The following is a 24,470-nucleotide window of genomic DNA, read 5'->3' on the forward strand; positions in this document are numbered from 1 at the left end:
TTATACACGCATATATTTATTCATTCTCATTTATACATGTTCTTATACAAGTAACTATACTAAATTATTCAAAATAATGTATACAAGTGCATTCCACATACGGTATGCATAATATGGTACATCAATGTATAATGAAGCCAAATTGTATTAAAGTATTGTATGAAATGTGTAGCGAAGTTGTATAATGTATGTAATGTGTGACAGACTGTACAAACCTACTACAAATGTGGTGTAATGTATACAATGAGCAATACATTATATTTGAAATAATATTCATTGCACAATAAACAACATTCATTATGCTGCATACGATATGCACTACGCTGCATACATCATAATATATAACATACATTATACAATATTCATTTATATATTTACCAGGAAAATACTCAAAATACACAAAATACAATAAATCATTATAATACGTAATATGCACTCCACATTGACAATATACATCAGAAATACATCATACAGTGTTTAAATACAACAACAACGATTAACGGCTAACAAATACATCAGGCTTACTCTATGTACTCATTAGAATACAAATACATTAACAATATGAATAAATTAACAGATAAATTAAAAAATTTAGAATAATTGAAAATTGTAAAAATAAATACAAAATTATTGAATAAAACAGAACTAATGGAACAACTTTCTTTATTACACAGGAGTTGGTTTGGTATAGGTTTTACTGACAGGAAAAACTGGTACAGTTTTGACGGTGGGCGTGGCTACAGGGGTGACGGTGGGCGTGGCTACAGGAGTGGTCGTGGGCGTGGTTGTGGGCGTGGCATCAGGGGTAGAGGGTCGTGGCTTGGCCCCTGAAGGCTTCCTGCCAGGGACTGACTGAAGAAGCCGCCCAGATTCATCAAAGTAGACAATTAAACTGTTGATGAGAGAGAGAGAGAGAGAGAGAGAGAGAGAGAGAGAGAGAGAGAGAGAGAGAGAGAGAGAGAGAGAGAGAGAGAGAGAGAGAGAGAGACAGAGACAGAGAGACAGAGAGAGAGAGAGAGAGAGACAGAGACAGAGAGACAGAGAGAGAGAGAGAGAGAGAGAGGTAAATGGTTAAAATCATTAGCAGATTCATTGACTATACATATATTATATATTTCCATAAAATAATAAAACAAATAGAGATGGGTAGAAGAGAAGAGAAGAGAAGAACTCAAGTTTTTAGCGAGAACCAGCAAGGTGTTCCCTGTGTACCTTGTATTCTCTTCTCTGAGGCTACGGGTCCCCACAATTACACTAGTGGTGGTGTACACACACACACACACCACTAGTGCAATTGTGGGTACCCATAGCCTCATAGGGGGCCTGACGGCTGAGTGTACAGCACTCGAGATTCGTAGTCCTAAGGCTCCGGGTTCGATCCCCGGCGGAGGCGGAAACAAATGGGGCAGAGTTTCTTTCACCCCGATGCACCTGTTCACCTAGCAGTAAATAGGTACCTGGGAATTTGACAACTGCTACGGGCTGCTTCTGGTCGAGGACTGGGCCGAAAAATGTCCCGAAAAATCATCTCAAGATAACCTCAAGAAGATAACCATGTCTTAAAATAGATTAATTCACTAACCAGATCACTGACCACATGATTAATATGTTTACCATCATGTCGTAGGCCCGTGTCGCGGGCCAATGGCCAGGCTCACAACCCCAGCTTAAGGACCAGATTCACGAAGCAGTTACGCAAGTACTTACGAACCTGTACATCTTTCCTTAATCTTTGACGGCTTTTGGTTACATTTATTAAACAGTTTACAAGCACGAAAACTTGCCAATCAACTGTTGTTATTGTTAAAGACAGCCTCCTGGTGCTTCGGAGCTCATGAACTATTTAATAATTGTAAACAAAGCCGCCAAAGATTGAGAAAAGATGTACAGGTTCGTAAGTGCTTGTGTAACAGCTTGTTGAATCTGGCCTCAGGGTACGAGTAGCCATTTCCTACTCCGAGTCCGTCGTTTGAAATTCCAATATGCATCAACAACGGCTTAGACTAAATTCGGTATTTGTCAATGGGGACTAACCCTGGAAACACAATCCGAAACTGTCTCTATTGTTGACCAGACCACACACTAGAAATTGAAGGGACGACGACGTTTCGGTCCGTCCTGGACCATTCTCAAGTCGATTTCAACATACTTCAGCCACGTTATTGTGACTCATCGCCTGTCTCTATTTTCCGCTTGTTACAACTTGTAATAAAGTTGTTACATCTTGGCTTAACGTGTTTATGACGTATTAGAACGTTGTTATAATTTGCTATATTGAATGTTATAACTGGTTAGGAGGTGTTAAAACTTGTTCGAACGTTGTACCAGCGTCGTAGTTTAGGTGTGTGTTTGGCGGGAACTTGGTCCGGAGGCTAACGACCCCCAACCCGTTCTCTCGAATGACATCGTTGTACCTAACTGGAAATAAAACAACCTAGAACTACATCAACCTGTCGAGGCCACTACGAAGAAACCATCAACATTAAGCTCTTAAATGTTGTCTATAACATGACACGTCTTTATTGACAGATTCGTCGATTCCGTACACCCGACGGCCCTGTTCTTAATTGGGGCGTGTCAGCCAATTCCAGTTCACTGTCCTTTATTCTCGATAACCAATTACGATACCCAAAAAAAAAAAAACGAAGATTTTTTTTTTTTTAGGAATTTAGAGCAAAAAGGGTGGTACGAATTGCTTGGTCATTTGTCTTTGAAACTAATGTACGTAATTGTAGCATCAGCTCGATAGCACTTCGTATATCCCCCTCCCCTCACCCTGGTGGCCAGGGGCCAGATTCACGAAGCAGTTACGCAAGTACTAACGAACCTGTACATCTTTCCTCAATCTTTGGCGGCTTTGGTTACATTTATTAAACAGTTGACAAGCATGAAAACTTCCCAATCAACTGGTGTTATTGTTATAAACAGCCTCCTGGTGCTTACGGAGCTCATTAACTGTTTAATAATTGTAAACAACGTCACCAAAGACTGAGAAAAGATGCACAGGTTCGTAAGTGCTTGTGTAACAGCTTCGTGAATCTAGCCCCCCCCCCCCGGGCTGTCTATCAGGGGGGGGGTGGGGGGATGGGGTGGGTCATAACCAGAGCCTTAAACCTAACTTCAAGAAAGATCAAGATAACGTAACATCACATCAACCACCCTTTATGTAAGTTTAATACATACTACAGTAAGGAGAATACATATTAGTATATGTGAATAAAGTTATGCATCGCGGCGATATTCAATGACGAAGATCACATAGCAATCACAGCCATATTTTACTGTTGTTAAAAGTTTATCTAACAATTAGCCACAGCTTATCTTACAATTAATCACAGCTTATCTTACAATTAATCACAGCTTATCTTACAATTAACCACAGCTTATCTTACAATTAATCACAGCTTATCTTACAATTAATCACAGCTTATCTTACAATTAACCACAGCTTATCTTACAATTAACCACAGCTTATCTTACAATTAACCACAGCTTATCTTACAATTAATCACAGCTTATCTTACAATTAACCACAGCTTATCTTACAATTAACCACAGCTTATCTTACAATTAACCACAGCTTATCTTACAATTAATCACACCCTATCTTACAATTAATCACAGCTTATCTTACAATTAATCACACCCTATCTTACAATTAATCACAGCTTATCTTACAATTAACCACAGCTTATCTTACAATTAACCACAGCTTATCTTACAATTAATCACAGCTTATCTTACAATTAACCACAGCTTATCTTACAATTAACCACAGCTTATCTTACAATTAACCACAGCTTATCTTACAATTAACCACAGCTTATCTTACAATTAACCACAGCTTATCTTACAATTAACCACAGCTTATCTTACAATTAACCACAGCTTATCTTACAATTAATCACAGCTTATCTTACAATTAACCACAGCTTATCTTACAATTAATCACGAAAGTGTGGTAAATCCACGTTAAAAAGTTATATAAAAGGGTTTCTGATATGCATAATTCCCCGATAATAATTTCTTTAATATAACTATGTGAGCTAAAAAGCTTATTGGGAAAGAACTGTAAATTTACCAATAGAGCCAGAGGATATATATATATATATATATATATATATATATATATATATATATATATATATATATATATACATATATTATGTGTGCACTGGTCATCTTTGTGCCAGCCCTATGGCAGTGTTATCTACTGGAACTGTTCACTGATATCTAAGATAACAGAGATAAGTAATAATACATATATAGATTAAGGCGCGTCTGGGATCCTCTCTGACGTAGGTTCGAACCCTCATCACGGCCCTTTGTGGATTTATTCAATATATAAACAAACAAAAAAACGCGAGGAGAACCTAATATATAGCGGTCTTAAGCACAAGCCAACACCGGACAATGCACGAACACATGGGCCATTGAATCCAATTGAACAAGTGTCCACAAGACGAGTCTGAACACACGACCTCTCTCTCCAGCCCGTCCTCCAAACAAAGATCCAAAAGTGATTCCATGCACCCGCCAAACCCCCTGTTTATGAATGAAAAGCGATTTACACACGACTCAACTGCTGACGTTCGAACATATCCGGAACAAGTGCTTCACTGACGAATTTTGTTCGAATCACAGTGCTATAAATGCTTCACCCACGTACTACAAATACAAATAATCGCCAACAGAACCTAAACACCTAACCTAACCTATGCCTATGCCTATATATGCACAATATGCTAATATATTATAATATTAATTTATACTTGAGAAAATTCCCGTTTTGAATGAACAGCATGTTAAAATTTACGAATGCGTCTGCGGGGTTGACCGCTGGATGTAACCCTGGAAACACAAACCGAAACTGTCTCTATTTTCCGCTTGTTACAACTTGTAATAAAGTTGTTACATCTTAGCTTAACGTGTTTATGACGTATTACAACGTTGTTACAACTTGCTATATTGGTTGTTATAACTGGTTAGGAGGTGTTAAAACTTGTTCGAACGTTGTACCAACGTCGTAGTTTCGGTGTGTGTTTGGCGGGAATGGACTTGAGTCGAGGACGGGTTGCTCTCTCTCACCTGTCGTGTCGTCTGTTCATGTATTCCTCGTAGAACTTCTCCAGACGGACCGACTCCTTCTCCCTACGGATGTACTTGACCAGCACGACGAGGAGCGACGTGGCGAAGAACAGCAGGACGAAGACGATGTACACCACCGCCATGGCGTCCTCGTCCGGATCCTGACGAAGGGAAATGAAGGAATTATCAGTGGGGTTAAAGCGCCAAGACATTATAGCTTTATACAAGGACTATGCATTATACAGTTATTATATTATATATATATTATACAAGGACTTTATAGCGTTTGGAAGGGGTCAGGATATGAGGATTTGGGATGGGACTGGGGATGGGGGGGAAGGGAATGGTGCCCAATCACTTGTGGACGGTCGGGGATTGAACGCCGACCTGTATGAAGTGAGACCGTTGCTTTACCGTCCATCCCAAGTGGTTGGGCATCGTTCGTGACGGGAGGAGGTGGTGAGAAGGAGAGGTATGGGAGGGAAAATAAAGAATGAGAAAGGGTAGTGAGAGAAGGGAAGGGAACTATCAAGAGAAAGGAAATACTAAAAAAAGAGACAGAGAAAGGAGAATAGAGCCACAGGGAAGAGAGGAGAATAGAGCCACAGGGAAGAGAGAGAGGAGAATAGAGCCACAGGGAAGAGAGAGAGGAGAATAGAGCCACAGGGAAGAGAGAGAGGGGAATAAGGGGCTGCAAAAGAAGGAGAGGTAGAGAACAAACAGAAGAAGTAGACAATAATATGATATCGGGTTAGGAATCGTCTGGGAACCTCTTGGACGTAAGTTCGAACCCTTCATCACGGCCCTTGTGGATTTGTTCAATATGATATGGTTTTATTGCTTATTATAAAAATCAAATTGAATCTTTTATTTAACAGCCCAAGAACCAAGTTCCGGTAGGCCTATGCTGTGGTTTTCAAAATCCATATTAACAATCTATAGGCCTATGCCTCTATCCCAGCCCGTTTTCTTGATTTGACACTCCGTTAAAAACCCAACCTTCTAACCCAACCCAGAAACGTACGCACCCAAGCAACCCCCCCACCTAACCTACCTCACTCCGAGGCATAGAAAACGTAAGATACACGTGACGGTTCATAGTAGGTTGCATTTGTAACGTTTGTGACAATAATATACGAAACGAGAGCAATTTGTTGTGAGGATGGGGTAGTTGGACAGGTTTATCTATCTGTATTCGTCCGTCTATCAGTCAAACTGTCCATGTACCTTGCCGTCTATCTGTCCCTGCTTTTATCAATCTATCCATTCATCTGTCTAGGAATCTGTCAGCCTTTTTCTATTCATTTATCCCGGCATTCGTCCGTCTATCCGTCTATCCGTCCGGTTAACCGTCCACCTGTCCGGTTAACCGTCCACCTGTCCGTCTCTCTGTCCAGTTATCCGTCCATATCTCTATCCTGGGACTCAATTTCCGGGGTTGGAATCCCTTAAGCCTCGGGGCGCCGATACAAGACAATAACGCTCTATTTCTTTTACACTTAAGGAAACTGTAAGGAGTTTTTGTCAACACAAATCTGTTTCTCTTCCTAAAACATAAATTAATGTTGATTATTATTGTTTTTTAATCATTTTTGTTTGTATATTTGTTTATCACAAGTTAACACATTGCCAGCAACAGATAACACAAACTAACTACAATTTAACACCAAATAGCAAAAGTTAACAGCAGATAACACAACTTTGATTAATAAAACTTTTAGCTATATCTTATAGATTAAAAAAAAAGACAAAATTATAAATCACAAACTTAAGTTTCGACAATAAAAAAAAATATATATATAGAAAAGTTTAAACTAAAAGCCTTAAATAGCAAAGTTTGAAATGACAAAGTTTACATAGCAAACTTTAAATCCCGGAAAGTTTAATTGCCCATGTTGGAACAAGGGGTAAAATCGAGTCTTAATTTGGCAGAGATTAAATCTGGCGGTTCGAATGACAAGAGTTTAAATTACAAAGTTTTAATCGCGAAATTTAAAATGTCATGTGTGTGTGTGTTCACCGGCTCACAGATGACGTTTGAAATTGCCGAGTTAAAATTGCCTAATTGCGCAACGGTAATCAAACGAAAACAATAATTGGGTGTTTGCAGTCCTGCCTTGTTTATTTGTTTGTTTGTTTGTGTTTGCCCGTTTCTTTCAATGTCCAATTGATTGTCTGCCGGCCTCTGTCTCTTGTTGTCCTCTTTCGTATCTCTCTGTCTCCGTTGAATACCGTTGGATGGTTCGTCTGTTGATTTCCCATCTGTTTGTTGCTCACAACTTTCAGTACCAGGAAGCATTTACGCAAACACGAAAGCTGTACATCTTTTCTCAATCATGGCGGCTTTGTTTACAATTGTTCAACTGTTTACAAGTTTCGAAACTTCCTAACCCAAGATTAATTATTGCTATAAACAATCTGTTAGGGCTTCGGAGCTCATTAACTGCTTAATTAATGTAAACAGAGGGAAGATGTACAGGTTTCGCATGTGCTTGGATACATACTTGAACACAGGGCCCCTCCCTTTAATTAGCTGAATTCATCCGAGGGCCACCATCTCTCTAGTGCCCTCGAAAGGGACAGAAAGCCCGCGGCTTGTCGACAGTGCCTCCATTCGTCCCCGGGAACTTTTTGTTAGTGGATATTAAACTGCAGCAATTTCATAGTATTTATGACTTTGTCGGGTAGGCGGTTCCACGTGTTTATAACCCTATGGGTAAAACGGTGACTCGTTTTCTGTCCTACAGTGTGGCTTGTTGAGCGTTTAGCTGTTACAGTGGGGCTTTATGAGCTTGAACTGGTTACAGTGTAGAAGGTGAGCTTGAACTGGTTAAGCTTATTAAGCTTTACATTTGACCTTCTAAACAAGTGGTCTAGATTAACATCTCCAAATTTGTTCAGTATATTGAAGGTTGCGGCGAGATGAGCCCTGTCATGTCTGATTTGCAGCGTTGTGCATACTAATACGAGATACATAGTGATACCTGTGATACATACTGACACATAACACATACTGACATGTTATACATACTGAGTGAGTGTACTCGGAATCCCAATACTTAAATTGCGCAGCACCAGAGAGAGAGAGAGAGAGAGAGAGAGAGAGAGAGAGAGAGAGAGAGAGAGAGAGAGAGAGAGAGAGAGAGAGAGAGAGAGAGAGAGAGAGAAAGATGGATGTTGATGTGAGTAGTGGTAGTGTTACTGGTAGTTGTGTCAGCGGCTGGTGATTGAGTGGTGGTAGTGCTAGTGGCTGAGCTGCGAGTTGTGGTGATTCCAGTGGTGGTACGAGTGGTTGTAGATGTGGTGATAGTGATGTGAAAATGGTGATAACCATCACTGCTACACACACACACACACACCTTCCCGCCCCCCCCCCTTCACAATATTCTTCTATCGTTTGGAATCACGTGCATTCCAACACTACAGCCCCGGCAAGATGATCAACAAACCCCATGATGACTATATCCCCCCCCCCCGTTGATAACATCAATTAACCATCAACACTATCCCAAAATCATCACAAGTCCTAAGTCGCACCAATCTTATTATGATGAATTTCATGATTGTTTCTCTAGCAGTAAATAGGTACCTGGAAGTTAGTCAGCTGCTACAGGCTGCTTTATGGGGGATGTGTAACAAAATGGAAGCCTGGTCGAGGACCGGGCCGCAGGGACGCTAAGCCCAGAAGTCAGACCAAGATAGCCCCCCTCTCTCTCTCTCTCTCTCTCTCTCTCTCTCTCTCTCTCTCTCTCTCTCTCTCTCTCTCTCCCGCTTTCCATCCTATTCGCATTGCGTGTTTGGACTCAATTTCCATAATTCCGCCACTTGGGTTGAAACACACCCAGGGTACGCCTGGCGACGTATGCTCAGGATGCCCAGGACGTGATGCCACAGCCAAATCCCCGAGTGGGAGCATGTGGAGCGTGCAAATATTGCTCACACTACGTATTGACTTGGAAAATTTTGTGGCAAGTATTGCCGGCGGCCTGTTTAGTCATGAAGCTTTGCAGTGTGCGGAAACGCTTGTGCTTGCTGTACTGTGTGTGTTGGAGGGGGGGGAAGGGGAGGGGGAGGATATCATTTGGAAAAACCGCGCCCTGCCTAGGATATCAGATCCATCTATTTGGTGATGTCTATCTGATGATAATCTTATTTGAAGATATGTTGATTCTAAAGGCGAGGGTGAGCAACCCTGGATGGTAGAGCGACGGGTCTCGCTTCATGCAGGTCGGCGTTCAATCCCCGTGCCGGCCACACAAGTGATTAGGCACCATTCCTTTCCTCCGTCCCATCCCAAATTTTTAATAAGGATTCTTTCCAAGTGCTATATAGTCGTAATGACTTGGGGCTTTGTCCTGATTGTTCCCCTTCTCTTGACACTGGTGACCTTGGCAACCATCCACAACCTGTCAAGGCTTGGCCAGCGGCGGTCAACTCTAATGACGCTCTCGTCAACTTTAGCGTGGTGTATAAATTATTTTGTTTGGCCTAAAGTGTAAATTAAAAATCATCATATATTAGGCTTCTATGGCTAGATAGGCGTTGTTAGGTTACGTGTTTAGGGTTTCGCTGGCAATTATTTGTATTTGTAGTACGTGGGTGAAGCATTTACAGCGTTGTGGTTTGAACAAAAGTCGTCAGTGAAGCACTTGTTCCGGAAGTGTTCGAACGCCATCAGTTGTGAGTCGTGTGTAAACCGTTTTCCATTCATAAACAGCTGGGGGTTGGCAGGTGGATGGAATCACTTTTGGGTCTTTGGAGGACGGGCTGCAGTTAAAAGTCTCACGACTCGTTCACGAGTGTGTTCGAACCACAATGCTGTAAATGCTTCAGCCACGTACTACAAATACAAATAATCGCCAACAGAACCTAGACACCTAACCTAACTTATGCCTATATACACACAATATGCTAATATATTATAATATTAATTTATATTTGAGAACATTTCTGTTTTGAATGAATAGCATGTTAATATTTATGAATGCGTGTCGACCGCTGGATGTAATGGACGTGAGTCGAGGACGGGTTGCGGACTGCAAATACAAATCATTGGCAGAACCTAAACAGAACCTAAACACCTAATCTAACCAACACCTAAGGCCTGGTCGACGACCGGGCCGCGGGGACGCTAAGCCCCGGAAGCACCTCAAGGTAACCTTAAGGTAACCTAAGTATGTGCAATACGCTAATATATAATAATATTAATTTATATTCGAGAAAATTCCAATTATGAATGAAAAGCATGTTTAAGTTAAAGTTTTGGGGCCGGCCGCTGGATGGAATGGACCTAGCCCGAGGTCGGGCTGCAGCATGGGGAAATCCAACCATCAAATAAACAAACCAGAGCCATTAACACTGTTTACCAGAGCCATTAACACTGTTTACCAGAGCCAGTAACACTGTTTACCAGAGCCATTAACACTGTTTACCAGAGCCAGTAACACTGTTTACCAGAGCCATTAACACTGTTTACCAGAGCCATTAACACTGTTTACCAGAGCCATTAACACTGTTTACCAGAGCCATTAACACTGTTTACCAGAGCCATTAACACTGTTTACCAGAGCCAGTAACACTGTTTACCAGAGCCATTAACACTGTTTACCAGAGCCATTAACACTGTTTACCAGAGCCATTAACACTGTTTACCAGAGCCATTAACACTGTTTACCAGAGCCAGTAACACTGTTTACCAGAGCCATTAACACTGTTTACCAGAGCCATTAACACTGTTTACCAGAGCCATTAACACTGTTTACCAGAGCCATTAACACTGTTTACCAGAGCCAGTAACACTGTTTACCAGAGCCATTAACACTGTTTACCAGAGCCATTAACACTGTTTACCAGAGCCAGTAACACTGTTTACCAGAGCCATTAACACTGTTTACCAGAGCCATTAACACTGTTTACCAGAGCCATTAACACTGTTTACCAGAGCCATTAACACTGTTTACCAGAGCCATTAACACTGTTTACCAGAGCCATTAACACTGTTTACCATGTCACTACTCATCTTACTGCTGTAATGTTTACCTTTCATTGTCTGTCTTCAACATTCTATAAGAATATCTCGGTAATAGAATAAAACATTATTATTTTGATTATAAAAGGCAGTCTTTTATTTGCATTATGAAGGATAACAATATTTAATTACATTTTCCCCAGTGGAAAATTTATTGCCGAGCTTGACACTGATGTGAGTGGACAGTCACCTGTCAAGATCAACTCCATCACTAAACTGGACATTCAACTGTCAAGCTCAATTCCATCAATAGACTGAACAGTCACTTGTCAAGATCAACTCCATCAATAGACTGGACAGTCACCTGTCAAGATCAACACCATCAATAGACTGGACAGTCACCTGTCAAGATCAACACCATCAATAGGTTGGACAGTCACCTGTCAAAATCACCTCCATCAATAGACTGGACAGTCACCTGTCAAGATCAACACCATCAATAGACTGGACAGTCACCTGTCAAGATCAACACCATCAATAGACTGGACACTCACCTGTTCCTTGGAGCCCGTAGTGTTGCCAAACTTGGCGGACAGTCTCAACTCTCCCCGGAGGTCCAAGGTGTTGCTACAGCGGATCTGGCAACACTCACACATTAGAATATCTAAGACGAAACTTAAGTCAAATAACTCCTAGCTGGCAGAACAATTATTTAACCTCAGAAATGTATACATTTGACGATGTTGTTCGAGTATAAATTTTGTGTATGGCAAGGTGAAGCTGATATCTTTCTTGCGTATGTGAATACGTATATCAAAAGGTCATTTTGTATATATATTTGTTAAATGAGAGTATGTTTGTGCAATTTCTTCTAGTTATACTTATATTGACATATTGCAAGTCAATTTCTCTCACTTTCCAAAAATCTAAACACTTAAAAAATGTTGACCCATAATTTTTTTCAGGTACTAAAGAGGAAACAAAACACAGGAGGAGTCAACAGAGACGTGTGACTCACCTTTAAGAACTCAGAAATGTATTCCTTAAAGTGTAGGTCTTCTTCAGGCTTATGGAGCCCTTCGTCAGCCAGGTGTTTGTCCTCGGTGGTGGTGGCCATAGCTGGTGGTAGTGGTGGTGCTAGTGGTGGTGGTGGTGGTGGTGGTGCTAGTGGTGGTGGTGGTGGTGCTAGTGGTGGTGCTAGTGGTGGTGGTGGTCCTGCTGTTTCTGCACGACTTCCTGATCTTCAGAAAAATCTACATATAGATATAATAGATAAGAAAAAGATACAATAATATAAGACTGACACTTTTTGTCGGGTAATGACATCTTATTTAACAACTCCTGGTGAGGTTATGTCTCAACCACCTGACCCCTTAACAGTGTCAACAACCTGACCCCTTAACAGTGTCAACAACCTGACCCTTAACAGTGTCAACAACCTGACCCTTAACAGTGTCAACAACCTGACCCCTCAACAGTGTCAACAACCTGACCCTTAACAGTGTCAACAACCTGACCCCTTAACAGTGTCAACAACCTGACCCCTTAACAGTGTCAAGAACCTGACCCTTCACCAGTGTCAACAAAACACGTACCGAAAATAAATGACACCAAACACCAGTGACACCAAACAGGGAGAGGAGTAGAGGTGGAGATATGAGCTTGGGTAGGGAATGAAGCTGGGAGAGAAAGCCAAGATAGAAACTGAGAGAGAGGAAAGATGCTGGAAGAGAGAGAGAGAGAGAGAGAGAGAGAGAGAGAGAGAGAGAGAGAGAGAGAGAGAGAGAGAGGAGCTGCATGAGAGTCGGACGGAGGCTAGAAGATGGCCCCAGAGAGGAAAGGAGTCTAGAAGAGGGCTGGGAGAAGTGAGAGAGAGAGAGAGAGAGAGGTGAGGAGAGGTGAGAGTGAAGAGGATTTGCAGTGAAGAATATAGAGTGAGGGAACCCTCCCTCCACGACCGATAACCTAACCTAACCTAACCTAACCTAACCTAACCTCACCCTCCCTCCACGACCGGTAATTGACTGAGGAAACCAGGGAAGAGAAAATGGGGTTGAGAGTGAGAGGGTGGGGGGGGAGGATATCAGAAAGGGGGGTGGAAGGATAGCTGAGAGGGGGGTGGTCCCCCCCCCATCCCCACCTTAAGCCAGCTTCTGATAACCATCTCCAGAATGGAACCCATAATAGTTGCCTATGAAGGTGAACAGAAGCATCTGGTGTAACAAAACGTGCTCGACCGTCTCTGTTCCGCCAGGCAATCCTCGGGTGGAAGCCGAAGACGTAGACCACCGCGCTACAGACCCCCCATAAACATTGATCAAGCGTTGGGAGCGTTGAAGATAATCTATAATCATTTAGACCAAATTAATTTTTTTTATTTACTGTTTATACATATGGAGGGTAGTGAAACTTAATATATACTATCAATTACACGGCTCCTTTCTCGCTTTCTCGTGATAACAGCATTATCTTCTATCTATCTTTCTCCCTATCTTCTATCTTTTTCTCTATCTTCTATCTTTCGCATAGGTCTACCTTTCTTTATTGTCATCTGTAAATCAGGAAGTTAAGAGTCTGTTAGGACTCCTGTAACATATCATTACAGAGATGTACTGTATCCTGTATGATAAGTTTTCCTGAACCTCCACTGTATCCTCCAAGGATACAGTGAAAGTTCAGTTCTCTTCCTCCAAGGAAGAGAAAGGAATGCGGCGAGATGTTTCGCCCATTCCATGATTCATATCATGTTGACATGATAAAGGTCCAGGAGAGATCGAAACGTTGCCGCTTTCATCTCATTTCATGTGTGTTGAGGGGGAGGGGGTTAGCTTTACCCAACTTTGCAAAGGGAATGGTCTGGGGTACGGAACAGACATAGGTTGATCGGGGTTGCCTGAATTCTAGATGGAACAGCATACTAATGTCACATTTACACCCCCCCCCCCTTAACGGTTTCTGGCATAGCCCGTCGGTTAAATTGTTTGAAAACCAAAAAACCAGCCAAAAGGTTTTTACCTTATAGTAATATACAACATTATTCACTAATTCCATTAAAATTTAAATTTCTACTATTCCTACTTTGGTCGTAAGAGAGGCCAAAGTAGGAGAAAGGGGAGAAGGATTGAGAAGGAAGTTGGAAGGGGTCAGGATAAGACTTTGGAATGGGACGTGGGGACGGAGGGAAAGGAATGGTGCCCAACCACTTGTGGACGGTCGGGAATTGAACGCCGACCTGCAAGAAGCGAGACTGTCGTTCTATACCGTCCAACCCAAGTTTTTTTGGTTACAGTTATTAAATTTATATGCAAATTTCAACCCGTTCTCGCAAATTTAATAAGTCAATATTGACTTATTAAATATGTGCATAAGTGACATACTTAACATAATAGATACCCTTAAAAAGATTCATAGAAAACACCGACCTTACCTAACCTACTTAGTATGTTAAGATAAGCATGCAAATTTAGTCGCTATGAGCCACGATGTGTTATTGGTAATTCATGTGTTAATTGTTTATTGCTCATGAGCTTAAACTGAATTTTAGTGTTAATCTTGAGGTTATCTTGAGTTGATTTCGGGGCTTTAGTGTCCCCGCGGCCCGGTCCTCGACCAGGCCTCCACCCCCAGGAAGCAGCCCTATATAGCAGCACCCAGGTACCTATTTACTGCTAGGTAACAGGGGCATTCAGGCTGAAAGAAACATTGCCCATTTGTTTCTGCCTCGTGCGGGAATCGAACCCGCGCCACAGAATTACGAGTCCTGCGCGCTATCCACCAGGCTACGAGGCCCCTAAAGGTAGAAAGGTAGGTAGAAAGGTAGAAAGTACCTTTCTACGTTAAGGTAGAAAAAATATAAACTATCAATTTTGTTGTTTACTAAATTACGTACACAGACCAACCATCGTTGAGGGCATTTACTTGGATAGAACATGATTACTAATTACGGTGTTTCATATTTAGTAAATTTAACAAAGTCGTTTGTGTACTCAAATTAAGAGGTAAAGTTAATTGGCACTTGATCCTGAATTAGATATATTTCACTGGGGCATTGACCCGACACTGCAGGTTGCGTCTCAATGTTGACAAGCGCTTAACCTGAGGCAATGATTGACAAGCGCTTAACCTGAGGCAATGATTGACAAGCGCTTAACCTGAGGCAATGATTGACAAGCGCTTAACCTGAGACAATTGATTGACAAGCGCTTAACCTGAGGCAATGATTGACAAGCGCTTAACCTGAGGCAATGATTGACAAGCGCTTAACCTGAGACAATTGATTGACAAGCGCTTAACCTGAGGCAATGATTGACAAGCGCTTAACCTGAGACAATTGATTGACAAGCGCTTAACCTGAGGCAATGATTGACAAGCGCTTAACCTGAGACAATTGATTGACAAGTGCTTAACCTGAGACATTGATTGACAACCGCTTAACTGAGCCAATGATTGACAAGCGCTCAACCTGAGCCATTGATTGACAAGCGCTCAACCTGAGCCAATGATTGACAACCGCTTAACCTGAGCCAATGATTGACAACCGCTTAACCTGAGCCATTCGTTTATTTTACGACTGTTGCCGAATTGCAAACTCAAAACTAACGAAAGACTCATAAATATCTGGACCAGAGAGAATGTCTTTCTGTTTAAGGCTGGAGACCAGATTATAACAGCCTGGTGGACCAAACTCTCACAAGTCGAGCCTGGCCTCGGGCCGGGCTTGGGGAGTAGAAGAACTCCCAGAACCCCATCAACCAGGTAACCAGGTAACATGGGGCCAGAGCCTTGCATAACAATGCATTGTAATTTATGAAGCATGAAATGTGGGGGTTTGTTTGTCCTCAGAGTGCTATAAAACCTTAGCTGTTATCAACGTTGAATCATGTAAATGTCTACATTTTCTAGTTGCAAGTTTTGCAGCTTCGTCTGCAATCAACGTCGATAATGTTCCATCAATGTTACTCAAGCACGTCTTTGCCCACTTGGGGAGAGACCGGGAGACTGAATTCTACAAAGTGCCAGATTTGGGCCGCGTTGTTTTTTATTCAGCTACTCTGAACAAAACGTTTCAAGTAGCACGGGCTATGGTGAACCCGTCGTGGACTTACCTGGCACAAGGAGATCTGCCTCAGGCCCGCGTGTAGCCAGTTGGATAACCGCTACTCTTCACTATTCTGACCATTGTGGGTAAATCAGTATACGACAACAGGGAACACCTGAATTGCCTAATCCAGTCATTAACAAATCCAATTAACTATTAGCGTGATCTAGGATAACATATCAAGAGTCGAACAGTAACTGGTTTTGCACATGACTCACGCTGCTATCACTCTAGCATGAGTATTAACTCATGCTAGAGTGATGCTAGAGCATGATATATATTAATACTTAAAGTCCCTTCAGTATTGCCACATCAATTGGCTTTCCTTCAAAAAAACAAAAAAACAAAATCACCACTGGCAATATTAGCCACTTATAAGTGTCTACAAGTGTCTACAAGTGTCTACAAGTGCCTACAAGTGTCTACAAGTGTCTACAAGTGTCTACAGATAAGTGCAGTTCCTTTTTCCCCAAGTAGATGTGTCAAGAAAACTTGTTAGAACTTATACAATATGATGCAAGTACTTCATCAAGAGACTTAACAAGAGACATCAGGAACTTCATAAAAACACAAACCGGAGGTCCAGAGAAGATGATTAACTCCTCTGCTACAGACAGATACACCATTCTCTTGCTAATGACTCCTTCCAAGACACCACCTGTCATCAAGACAGGAATAAGATCACTGTCAGTACCGGGACGGAGTGAGAGACAGCGTAGGAGCAGAGAGACAGAAATGCTTTTAAACACAGACTTTTAAATAGGCAGACAAGAGTCGTTTATAGACAGTGAGACAGGCGTTTCAATTCACATGGAAATCACAATTGCGTGATGCATCAAATGAGCTACAACACTGACCATGTCGTAGCGCAGTCGATTAAGGCAGCGTCTGGGATGCTCTCGGACGCAGGTTCGAATCCTCGTCACGGCCCTTGTGGATTTGTTCAGGTGTTTCAACAGAATTACAAATAAATACACAGAAATAAGCGCATAAACAAAGATGCAAATACATGAACAAAGACAGGGATTTTAAACCCGATACAGAGACGCTTAAAGAGACAAGAGACGCTTAAAAAATTAGAGATTAATAATTAAAGTTTTAACATCGAGATAGAAACAAAAAAACAGACGTAAAAAACATCAGAATAAACAACACAATAGACAGCATGACCCAGAGAGAAGTGACAGACAAATTCTGACAAGGAAATAGACAGCGATACACTCAGAATAATATGATGGATTACAATATTATAATTAGGTAAATAAACATTGTGTTATGAGTACAAACACAACACACAAAACATAAACACATAAAACACACAAAAAACTAAAATTTCACTCACCAAAAATAAATCGACATAATTAAGTGTGAAATTAAAACACATATTTAAGGTAGTTTTTCCCTCACTACTAACGTTAATTAACTGGACGAAAATGATTTACAGACATTTCCAATTAATTAAATAACTAATAAAAGCCCATTTGCTTAAAACAGCAATTATCATAATTAACTTTATTGATAGTTAATATATGGTTATTTTTAACCCAAACGCTGTCATAATCATCATTTGAATTACTGATTTTTTTTTAATATCTTCATATTACAATACATGAACAAGGTACATATGTAATGTTTACACTCTGGCAATGGCAAGGGAACATGCATGTGTTGTATTTATACTCAAAAAGCCACAATGAGGTGGGTATAAATATAGTGTTTGTACTCAGATAGAAAGTAGATATTTCCGTAAATTTTACTAGTTAAGAGGTGTAAAATTTTCGTAAACAAATTACCGAAAAAGATTTACGATCTTGAGGTTATCTTGAGATGATTTCGGAGCTTTAGTGTCCCCGCGGCCCGGTCCTCGACTAGGCCTCCACCCCCAGGAAGCAGCCCGTGACAGCTGACTAACACCCAGGTACCCATTTTACCGCTAGATAACAGGGGCATAGGATGAAAGAAACTCTGCCCATTGTTTCTCGCCGGCGCCCGGGATCGAACCCGGGACCACAGGATCACAAGTACAGCGTGCTGTCCGCTCGGCCGACCGGCTCCCTGGCTCACTTCGATTGTGGTAAACCCGGCAGTGCCCGGGTTTACCCCAAAACATTGCACCATTTCAGTGCTGAAAGTCCACAGAAGGGGAATGTGCCAAAATTTTTTTTTTTATTTTGCACATCAATATCTAAATTCTGTAATATTAGGAAAAGACGATGAAACTTTGGAATCTGCATATAATCTTTGACATTTTTGGGAAGTTGGACAAACATAATCCTTAGTCTTGTCTTACTTGAAGGTTCTTTTAAACAAGTAATCAACTCTTAATATCTTTCAGGAAGGCCATAGAGGTAATCAAGGAAGCACGCCATTGTTTATATCCTGCCTTGTTAATATGGTGTATGTGGGTGAGGGAGACAGAGAGAGAGAGAGAGAGAGAGAGAGAGAGAGAGAGAGAGAGAGAGAGAGAGATGGATAAAAGAGAAGAATTGAGATAGTAATAGATGAAACAACTTGTTCATGATCAAACAGCTTTGGTCATGAGATTGATCAAAGCTGTTTATCCCAGGAACTGTGTCACATGACTGTCACATGACCGCCTGGTGACAGGACCATCTGTCACAAAGACGAGTGAGCTGCAAGATGTTGATTCTTGTGAGAAAGCAACACTGTCCTCTCATCTAATGCGTCTCATTTCGCACACAAATCAATTACAAAACTATGAAAAAGCAAAAGGCTCACAAATATTCGCGTTTTCTGTGAACTGGGCTACCTACCTTGAGGTGCTTCCGGGGCTTAGTGTCCCCGCGGCCCGGTCGTCGACCAGGCCTCCTGACAGGAGGTTAGGTTAGAGGGGTTCCTTGGGTATGTACGTTACTGGTTAGTTTAGCACCCTGTATTTTGTACGTTGTGACAGAGAAAGTGAGGAATGGTTCTTGTGAACAATGATGGCAAGGTACACTATGTGTTAAGGCAATGTACAATGTACCAGTGTACCAACGTACTGGTGCAATGTACTCTTATCTGTGCTTCACAAGGGATGAGCTCTATCTCTTGGGTCCCGCCTCCCTGCGAGTCTGCCTCCAATCCTTAATTTCTAGTTCATTAAGGTACTTTTATATAACACTAAAAAAAAAAAGAGTTTTCTATAACATACCTGTAACTCCTTCGGGCAATTAAAAGTCCACCAGTGTCTCCCTTGTTCCTCTTCCTCCCATTTAAAAACTTAAATTTTTTGCACGTCGTGTATATCAAAATACTACAACAGTATTTTGAATGTCGTGCTCATGTTTATTCTGATTTGTCATTTGAATGCGGAGGCGTGGAAGAGTTGAGACGTCACTGCACGAGGGATTATCTCCTCTGCAACAATCATTTACCACAATCATTGACACAAAAACTATTACGGTGAATGGTTTCCGTCGTTCAACAATCAGAATTTTGGCGTCTCGGTTAACGTATCGAAAAATTTATCTGTTGCTCTTCACCGTGTTGTCACAAAGAAAATTATATCACAGTCCTCCCTCTCCCTCTCCCTCCTGGGCCTCTCAGAGCCTCGGGAACAAACACATCTTTATGTAACATTACCTAAAAGGGGCATTCAGTAAATTTTCCGCACGACCCGTTTTCTATGACGTGTCCCTTGTTGACAGTCCGGTGTCTTGGGGACAACTGAGTTAAGCTTCAGGTTGTGAGGTTTCCTGGGGGGGGGGGGGGTTGGAGTGGTTATTGGTGTGGATGGGGGGGGGGTTGGTGGTAGGGGGGGTTATGGAGGATGGGCTAGGGGAAGGGGATGAGGGGGGGAGGAGGTTAGGGGGTAAAGGGGGAGGAGGAGGAGGAAGTTGGCGATCTTGGCGTGTGGGTTGTTGACTTTGCTGAGAATATGCGGTCCGCTCCCGGCCATCGTTTACCGTGAGCGACGCACAAACAAACTCGTCAGTAGTTAGGGGTCGTGGGGGGCTTGTGGGTGGTCGCCCCCGAGGCATGAATTCCTTCGTGTTGACTCCAAGCCCTGTACACGACACGAACGTGTCCCAGCGTGAGCACACGCATGCGTGCACTCACACGCATATACATCACACACTTACACAGCTTTGGCTTGACCAAAGAGCCAAAGCTCAACCCCCGCAAACACAACTAGGTGAATACACACACAGACACACAGACACAAACACAGTGGCGTGACGGCTCAGTGCACAATGCTCGGGATTCTTAGTCCTAGGGTCCAGGGATCGATCGCGGCGGAGGCGGAAACAAATGGGCAGAGTTTCTTTTACCCTGATGGCCTGTTCACCTACCTGTAAATAGGTCCCTGGGAGTTAGACAGCTGCTACGGGCTTCTTTCTGATGTGTGTGTGTGTGTGTGTGTGTGTGTGTGTGTGTGTGTGTGTGTGTGTGTGTGTGTGTAAAAAAACAAATAAAAAAACAGTTGACTGATTGACAGTTGAGAGGCGTTCCCAAAGAACCAGAGCTCAACCCCCCCACAAGCACAACCAGGTAAATACAACTAGGTGAATATATACGCTCATACATCAAAAGTCAAAACATCATTCAGGAACCTAAATAAGGAGACCTTAGGAACGCTGTACACCACCTACGTGAGACCAGATATAAATCATGCCGCCCCATACTGGAGCCCCTTTAACAAAACACATAAGGAAACTCGAAAATGTTCAGAAGTTTGTAACGAGGCTCGTCCCAGAATTGTGAGGGGTGGGTATGAAGAGAGACTGAAGGAATTACACCTAATAACGCTAGAAAAAGAGTAGAGGGACGGGGGAGACATGATAGAGACGTATAAAATACATAGGGAGCTTGACCGAGTGGAAAAAGAAGGGCACAGTTAGAGAGCTTTCCTTTAGCATAACAGTGGTGGGTAAAACTGAATGAACTAAAGGAACATAATCATTATGCATAAACACCTGCTTTTATGCACACTCAAACACCTGCAGAATAAATCTCATAATGTAACTAAACATCACTTACTCTGAACATGTTGCGACGAATTATCATGAAATTAAAATATTTCAATATTGTTCAGCTTGGAACTGTTCCCGGTATACCAAATACCACACATCCGTTGCCTTAACGTTCACAAGGCTCAAGAGTGCACACAACTTTACAGATAAACTTTCGAAAACTAGTTTAACTAAACCCTTTATCCACAACTACAACATCCAATAAACTCACCATTAAATGAGGAAAAAATACAAGAGAAATCTATTAGTTTTGAAGCAAAATGTTCACCAAAACATATATTGTTTGTTCTGTATAGACATGATCCGTGTCGATCCACATTGAAGAAAATTAAAGGAATACAATACACATGTATTTAGGTTTCCTAGAGAATCAAGTGATTACATTAGCATAGGCAAGTAATTAGTTCCTTTACATGACAAACGACAGACACGACTTCCAAAGGAAATAGTAAATTGTTATATCTGTTGCACGAACCAAAAGACTTCCCACACTAAGTACAGGCCCTGGGTGTATTGTTCAGTGTTCACAGTGGGCTCAGGCCATGGGTGTATTGTTCAGTGTTAACAGTGGGCTCAGGCCCTGGGTGTATTGTTCAGTGTTAACAGTGGGCTCAGGCCATGGGTGTATTGTTCAGTGTTAACAGTGGGCTCAGGCCATGGGTGTATTGTTCAGTGTTAACAGTGGGCACAGGCCATGGGTGTATTGTTCAGTGTTAACAGTGGGCACAGGCCATGGGTGTATTGTTCAGTGTTAACAGTGGGCACAGGCCATGGGTGTATTGTTCAGTGTTAACAGTGGGCACAGGCCATGGGTGTATTGTTCAGTGTTTACTGTGGGCTGAGGCCATGGGTGTATTGTTCAGTGTTCACAGTGGGCACAGGCTCTGGGTGTATTATCCAGTTCTCACACTAGGCTCAGAGCGAGGGTGTATTTCCCCAAATTCACACACCAATTATATCTATATTTATACGCCCCGCATGTAAGCGTGCAAACTGTATGGTATTTACTAGACATAAATGTACTGGGAATATGCTCTTTCTTCTCGAGGTATTGGATCAGCCAAGCTGTGATGGCTGTGTGGCTCTACGAGATAAAAAAAAAAAAGACTCATAGACCACTCACGAAGACTAGATTTTTTTGTTTATAAATAAACAAAACAAAAGTATATTTTATTTAAATCAACATAGAGATATGTATACTTTTCACACACAACCCAAACACACACACACATACATACTGTACGCTTGTATCACTGATAATCGGCTGATAATTGTGAACTGGTTGTAAATCACGCACAAGAAAATGCATAAGAGTTGAAAAAGTTGAAAATTATTTCAAAGTCTCGTTGCATAATGTTGCGTTGGAGTGCATGTAACCCAGCTACTTAAAGTAATAGCACTATCTGCAGTTCCTTGATTGAACGTACAAGTCACTACGGGCTCACCATAGCCCGTGCTACTTGGAACTTTTTGTTCCCAGGTAGCGAATCTTTAACAACAATAACATTGAACGTACACAAATGGACAGTTATAGCCAATAGTGTTTACTTGTGTAATAATAATTTTGTCGAGGGCACAAGAATACTATGCCCAGTATAGCATATATTTACTAATATATATATATATATATATATATATATATATATATATATATATATATATATATATATATATATATTATATATTATATATATATTATATATATATATATATTATATATATTATATATATATATTATATATATTATATATATTATATATATATATATATATATATATATATATATATATATATATATATATATATATTTATATATATATGTATATATATGGTCGAAGATGCACGAACTATAGGCCTATAATGGCTTATTTACTCCTTGGACAGGTTAGGTTCAGCTTTTAACCTTTATATTTGTTTAGGTAGGCCATTTGGACAACTGTAATAATACCAAAAAGTGATAAGAAAAATATCGCGATCTAACAGTCCATTTTTGTACGTTTGAGCAAATAGTTGCTATACGTACTATGTAGGACAAGTTGGTGTGCTGGGGCTCCAAATCCTGAACGGTCTCCAGATGTGCCATTACGTAACAAATAACGACGGTTTGGCCTAACCGGAAAGTTGCGACTTACCTAATCTATAGAGGCCGACCCTTAAAAAAGAGGTAATATTACTTCAACTTTTTACAAATACGTGTCCGTTTTAAGGGATTGGTCGATTCCGTTAAAAAATACGACGTGTTAGTTGTTCTAACGATAGGGGAGATAATCACTGGCAGCCCCTCGTCCACCAATCACCTGGGAGACAATCACTGGCAGCCCCTCGTCCACCAATCACCTGGGAGACAATCACTGGCAGCTCCTCGTCCACCAATCACCTAGGAGAAAATCACTGGCAGCCCCTCGTCCACCAATCACCTGGGAGACAATCACTGGCAACCCCTCGTCCACCAATCACCTAGGAGATAATCTCTGGCAGCCCCTCATCCACCTGCCTTATCCATATCCATCAACAGGTTTGATGTAACGACTGTACTACTCTAAGCCAAACGGTGTGTGTGGACAGCGTTAAGTACATTACCCTTTAAAACTCATCATACAAACGTTATAAATGCAACCTATTAAGCACAAAAGTATCGATTTCCAATGATTCACGTTTCCTCCGCATCGGAGTCGATACGTTAGGGGGGTTGTTTGGGTTTGTACGTCTCTAACTACGCTATAAGGTTATAGAAAGTTTTTTGATTTGAATTCATATGTTCATATTAAAAAGGAAAATAAAATTAAGTCCCAAGCATGTACACTGCTAGTCACTAGTCCTGGTAGCCTACACAACACGCATGTATACTGCTAGCTACCACTCCTAGTAGCCTACACTAGTGTTTCGGAACAGGTAATCCTAACCTACTTGAGTAACGACTCAACTGTACAAAGTAAAGTGCTTCAGAACACTAACTACCTCTCCGTCAGCTCGTTTTTTTCTTTGATCTATTTGGCCAGAAAATTAGGCTTCTGAGAAACTACCATCTTAAAGACCCACTGAAGAAATTGACGTAAAACTATCCTTTATAATTGCTTTATGACCCTCAGAGTTTTACGTCACAAGTATTAAAAGAAAGTCTGCTTGTTACCTTAACTGCAGTAATGACGTTTAATGGTCAACACGGAGCTTGGAGGGAGAAGCCGTGTGGGCTGTTTCTTCACTTCCCGAGTGCTTCCTGAGGCTGAACCCGTATCAACACAGCTCGCACTCCCTCGGGCCATGCTTGGCCAAGCTGTGGCCGAGCCAAACGGTTCATACCTCACTCTGTGCTCGTCTGAGCTTCGCCCGACCTCCAACG

The 24,470-nt window shown here is 41.6% G+C and overlaps 1 protein-coding gene across 3 annotated transcripts; it reads right to left on the reverse strand.

Annotated features, from left to right (window-relative positions):
• Positions 1 to 24,422, reverse strand: LOC138370976 (protein kibra-like). 3 transcript variants are annotated; one of them, XM_069335615.1, is made up of 5 exons: positions 24,261 to 24,422; positions 12,075 to 12,292; positions 11,611 to 11,694; positions 5,089 to 5,249; positions 1 to 892 (listed from the first exon to the last, which is right to left on the reverse strand). In XM_069335615.1, exons 2-5 carry the CDS (start codon positions 12,171 to 12,173, stop codon positions 667 to 669), a joined length of 570 nt encoding a protein of 189 aa, XP_069191716.1. In that variant the 5' UTR covers positions 12,174 to 12,292; positions 24,261 to 24,422; the 3' UTR covers positions 1 to 666. The 3 variants fall into 3 exon arrangements, with proteins under 3 accessions (XP_069191716.1, XP_069191715.1, XP_069191717.1); XM_069335614.1 differs by having other exon boundaries at positions 12,075 to 12,297; XM_069335616.1 differs by lacking the exon at positions 24,261 to 24,422 and adding an exon at positions 16,730 to 16,814 and having other exon boundaries at positions 12,075 to 12,175.
• Between the last annotated feature and the right edge of the window lie 48 nt (positions 24,423 to 24,470).

This window comes from Procambarus clarkii, chromosome 34 (assembly GCF_040958095.1).
Source record: "Procambarus clarkii isolate CNS0578487 chromosome 34, FALCON_Pclarkii_2.0, whole genome shotgun sequence".
NCBI lineage: Eukaryota > Metazoa > Arthropoda > Malacostraca > Decapoda > Cambaridae > Procambarus > Procambarus clarkii.

Bases quoted from the DNA above. Each gene is read 5' to 3' on its own strand.
- LOC138370976 (XM_069335615.1), bottom strand. From the start codon at position 12,173: ATGGCCACCACCACCGAGGACAAACACCTGGCTGACGAAGGGCTCCAT. The intron at 5,250-11,610 runs GTGAGTGTCCAG...TCCCTTCGTCAG, and splicing joins CTACGGGCTCCAAGGAACAG to GATCCGGACGAGGACGCCAT. The intron at 893-5,088 runs GTGAGAGAGAGC...TCTCATCAACAG, and splicing joins ATGAACAGACGACACGACAG to TTTAATTGTCTACTTTGATG.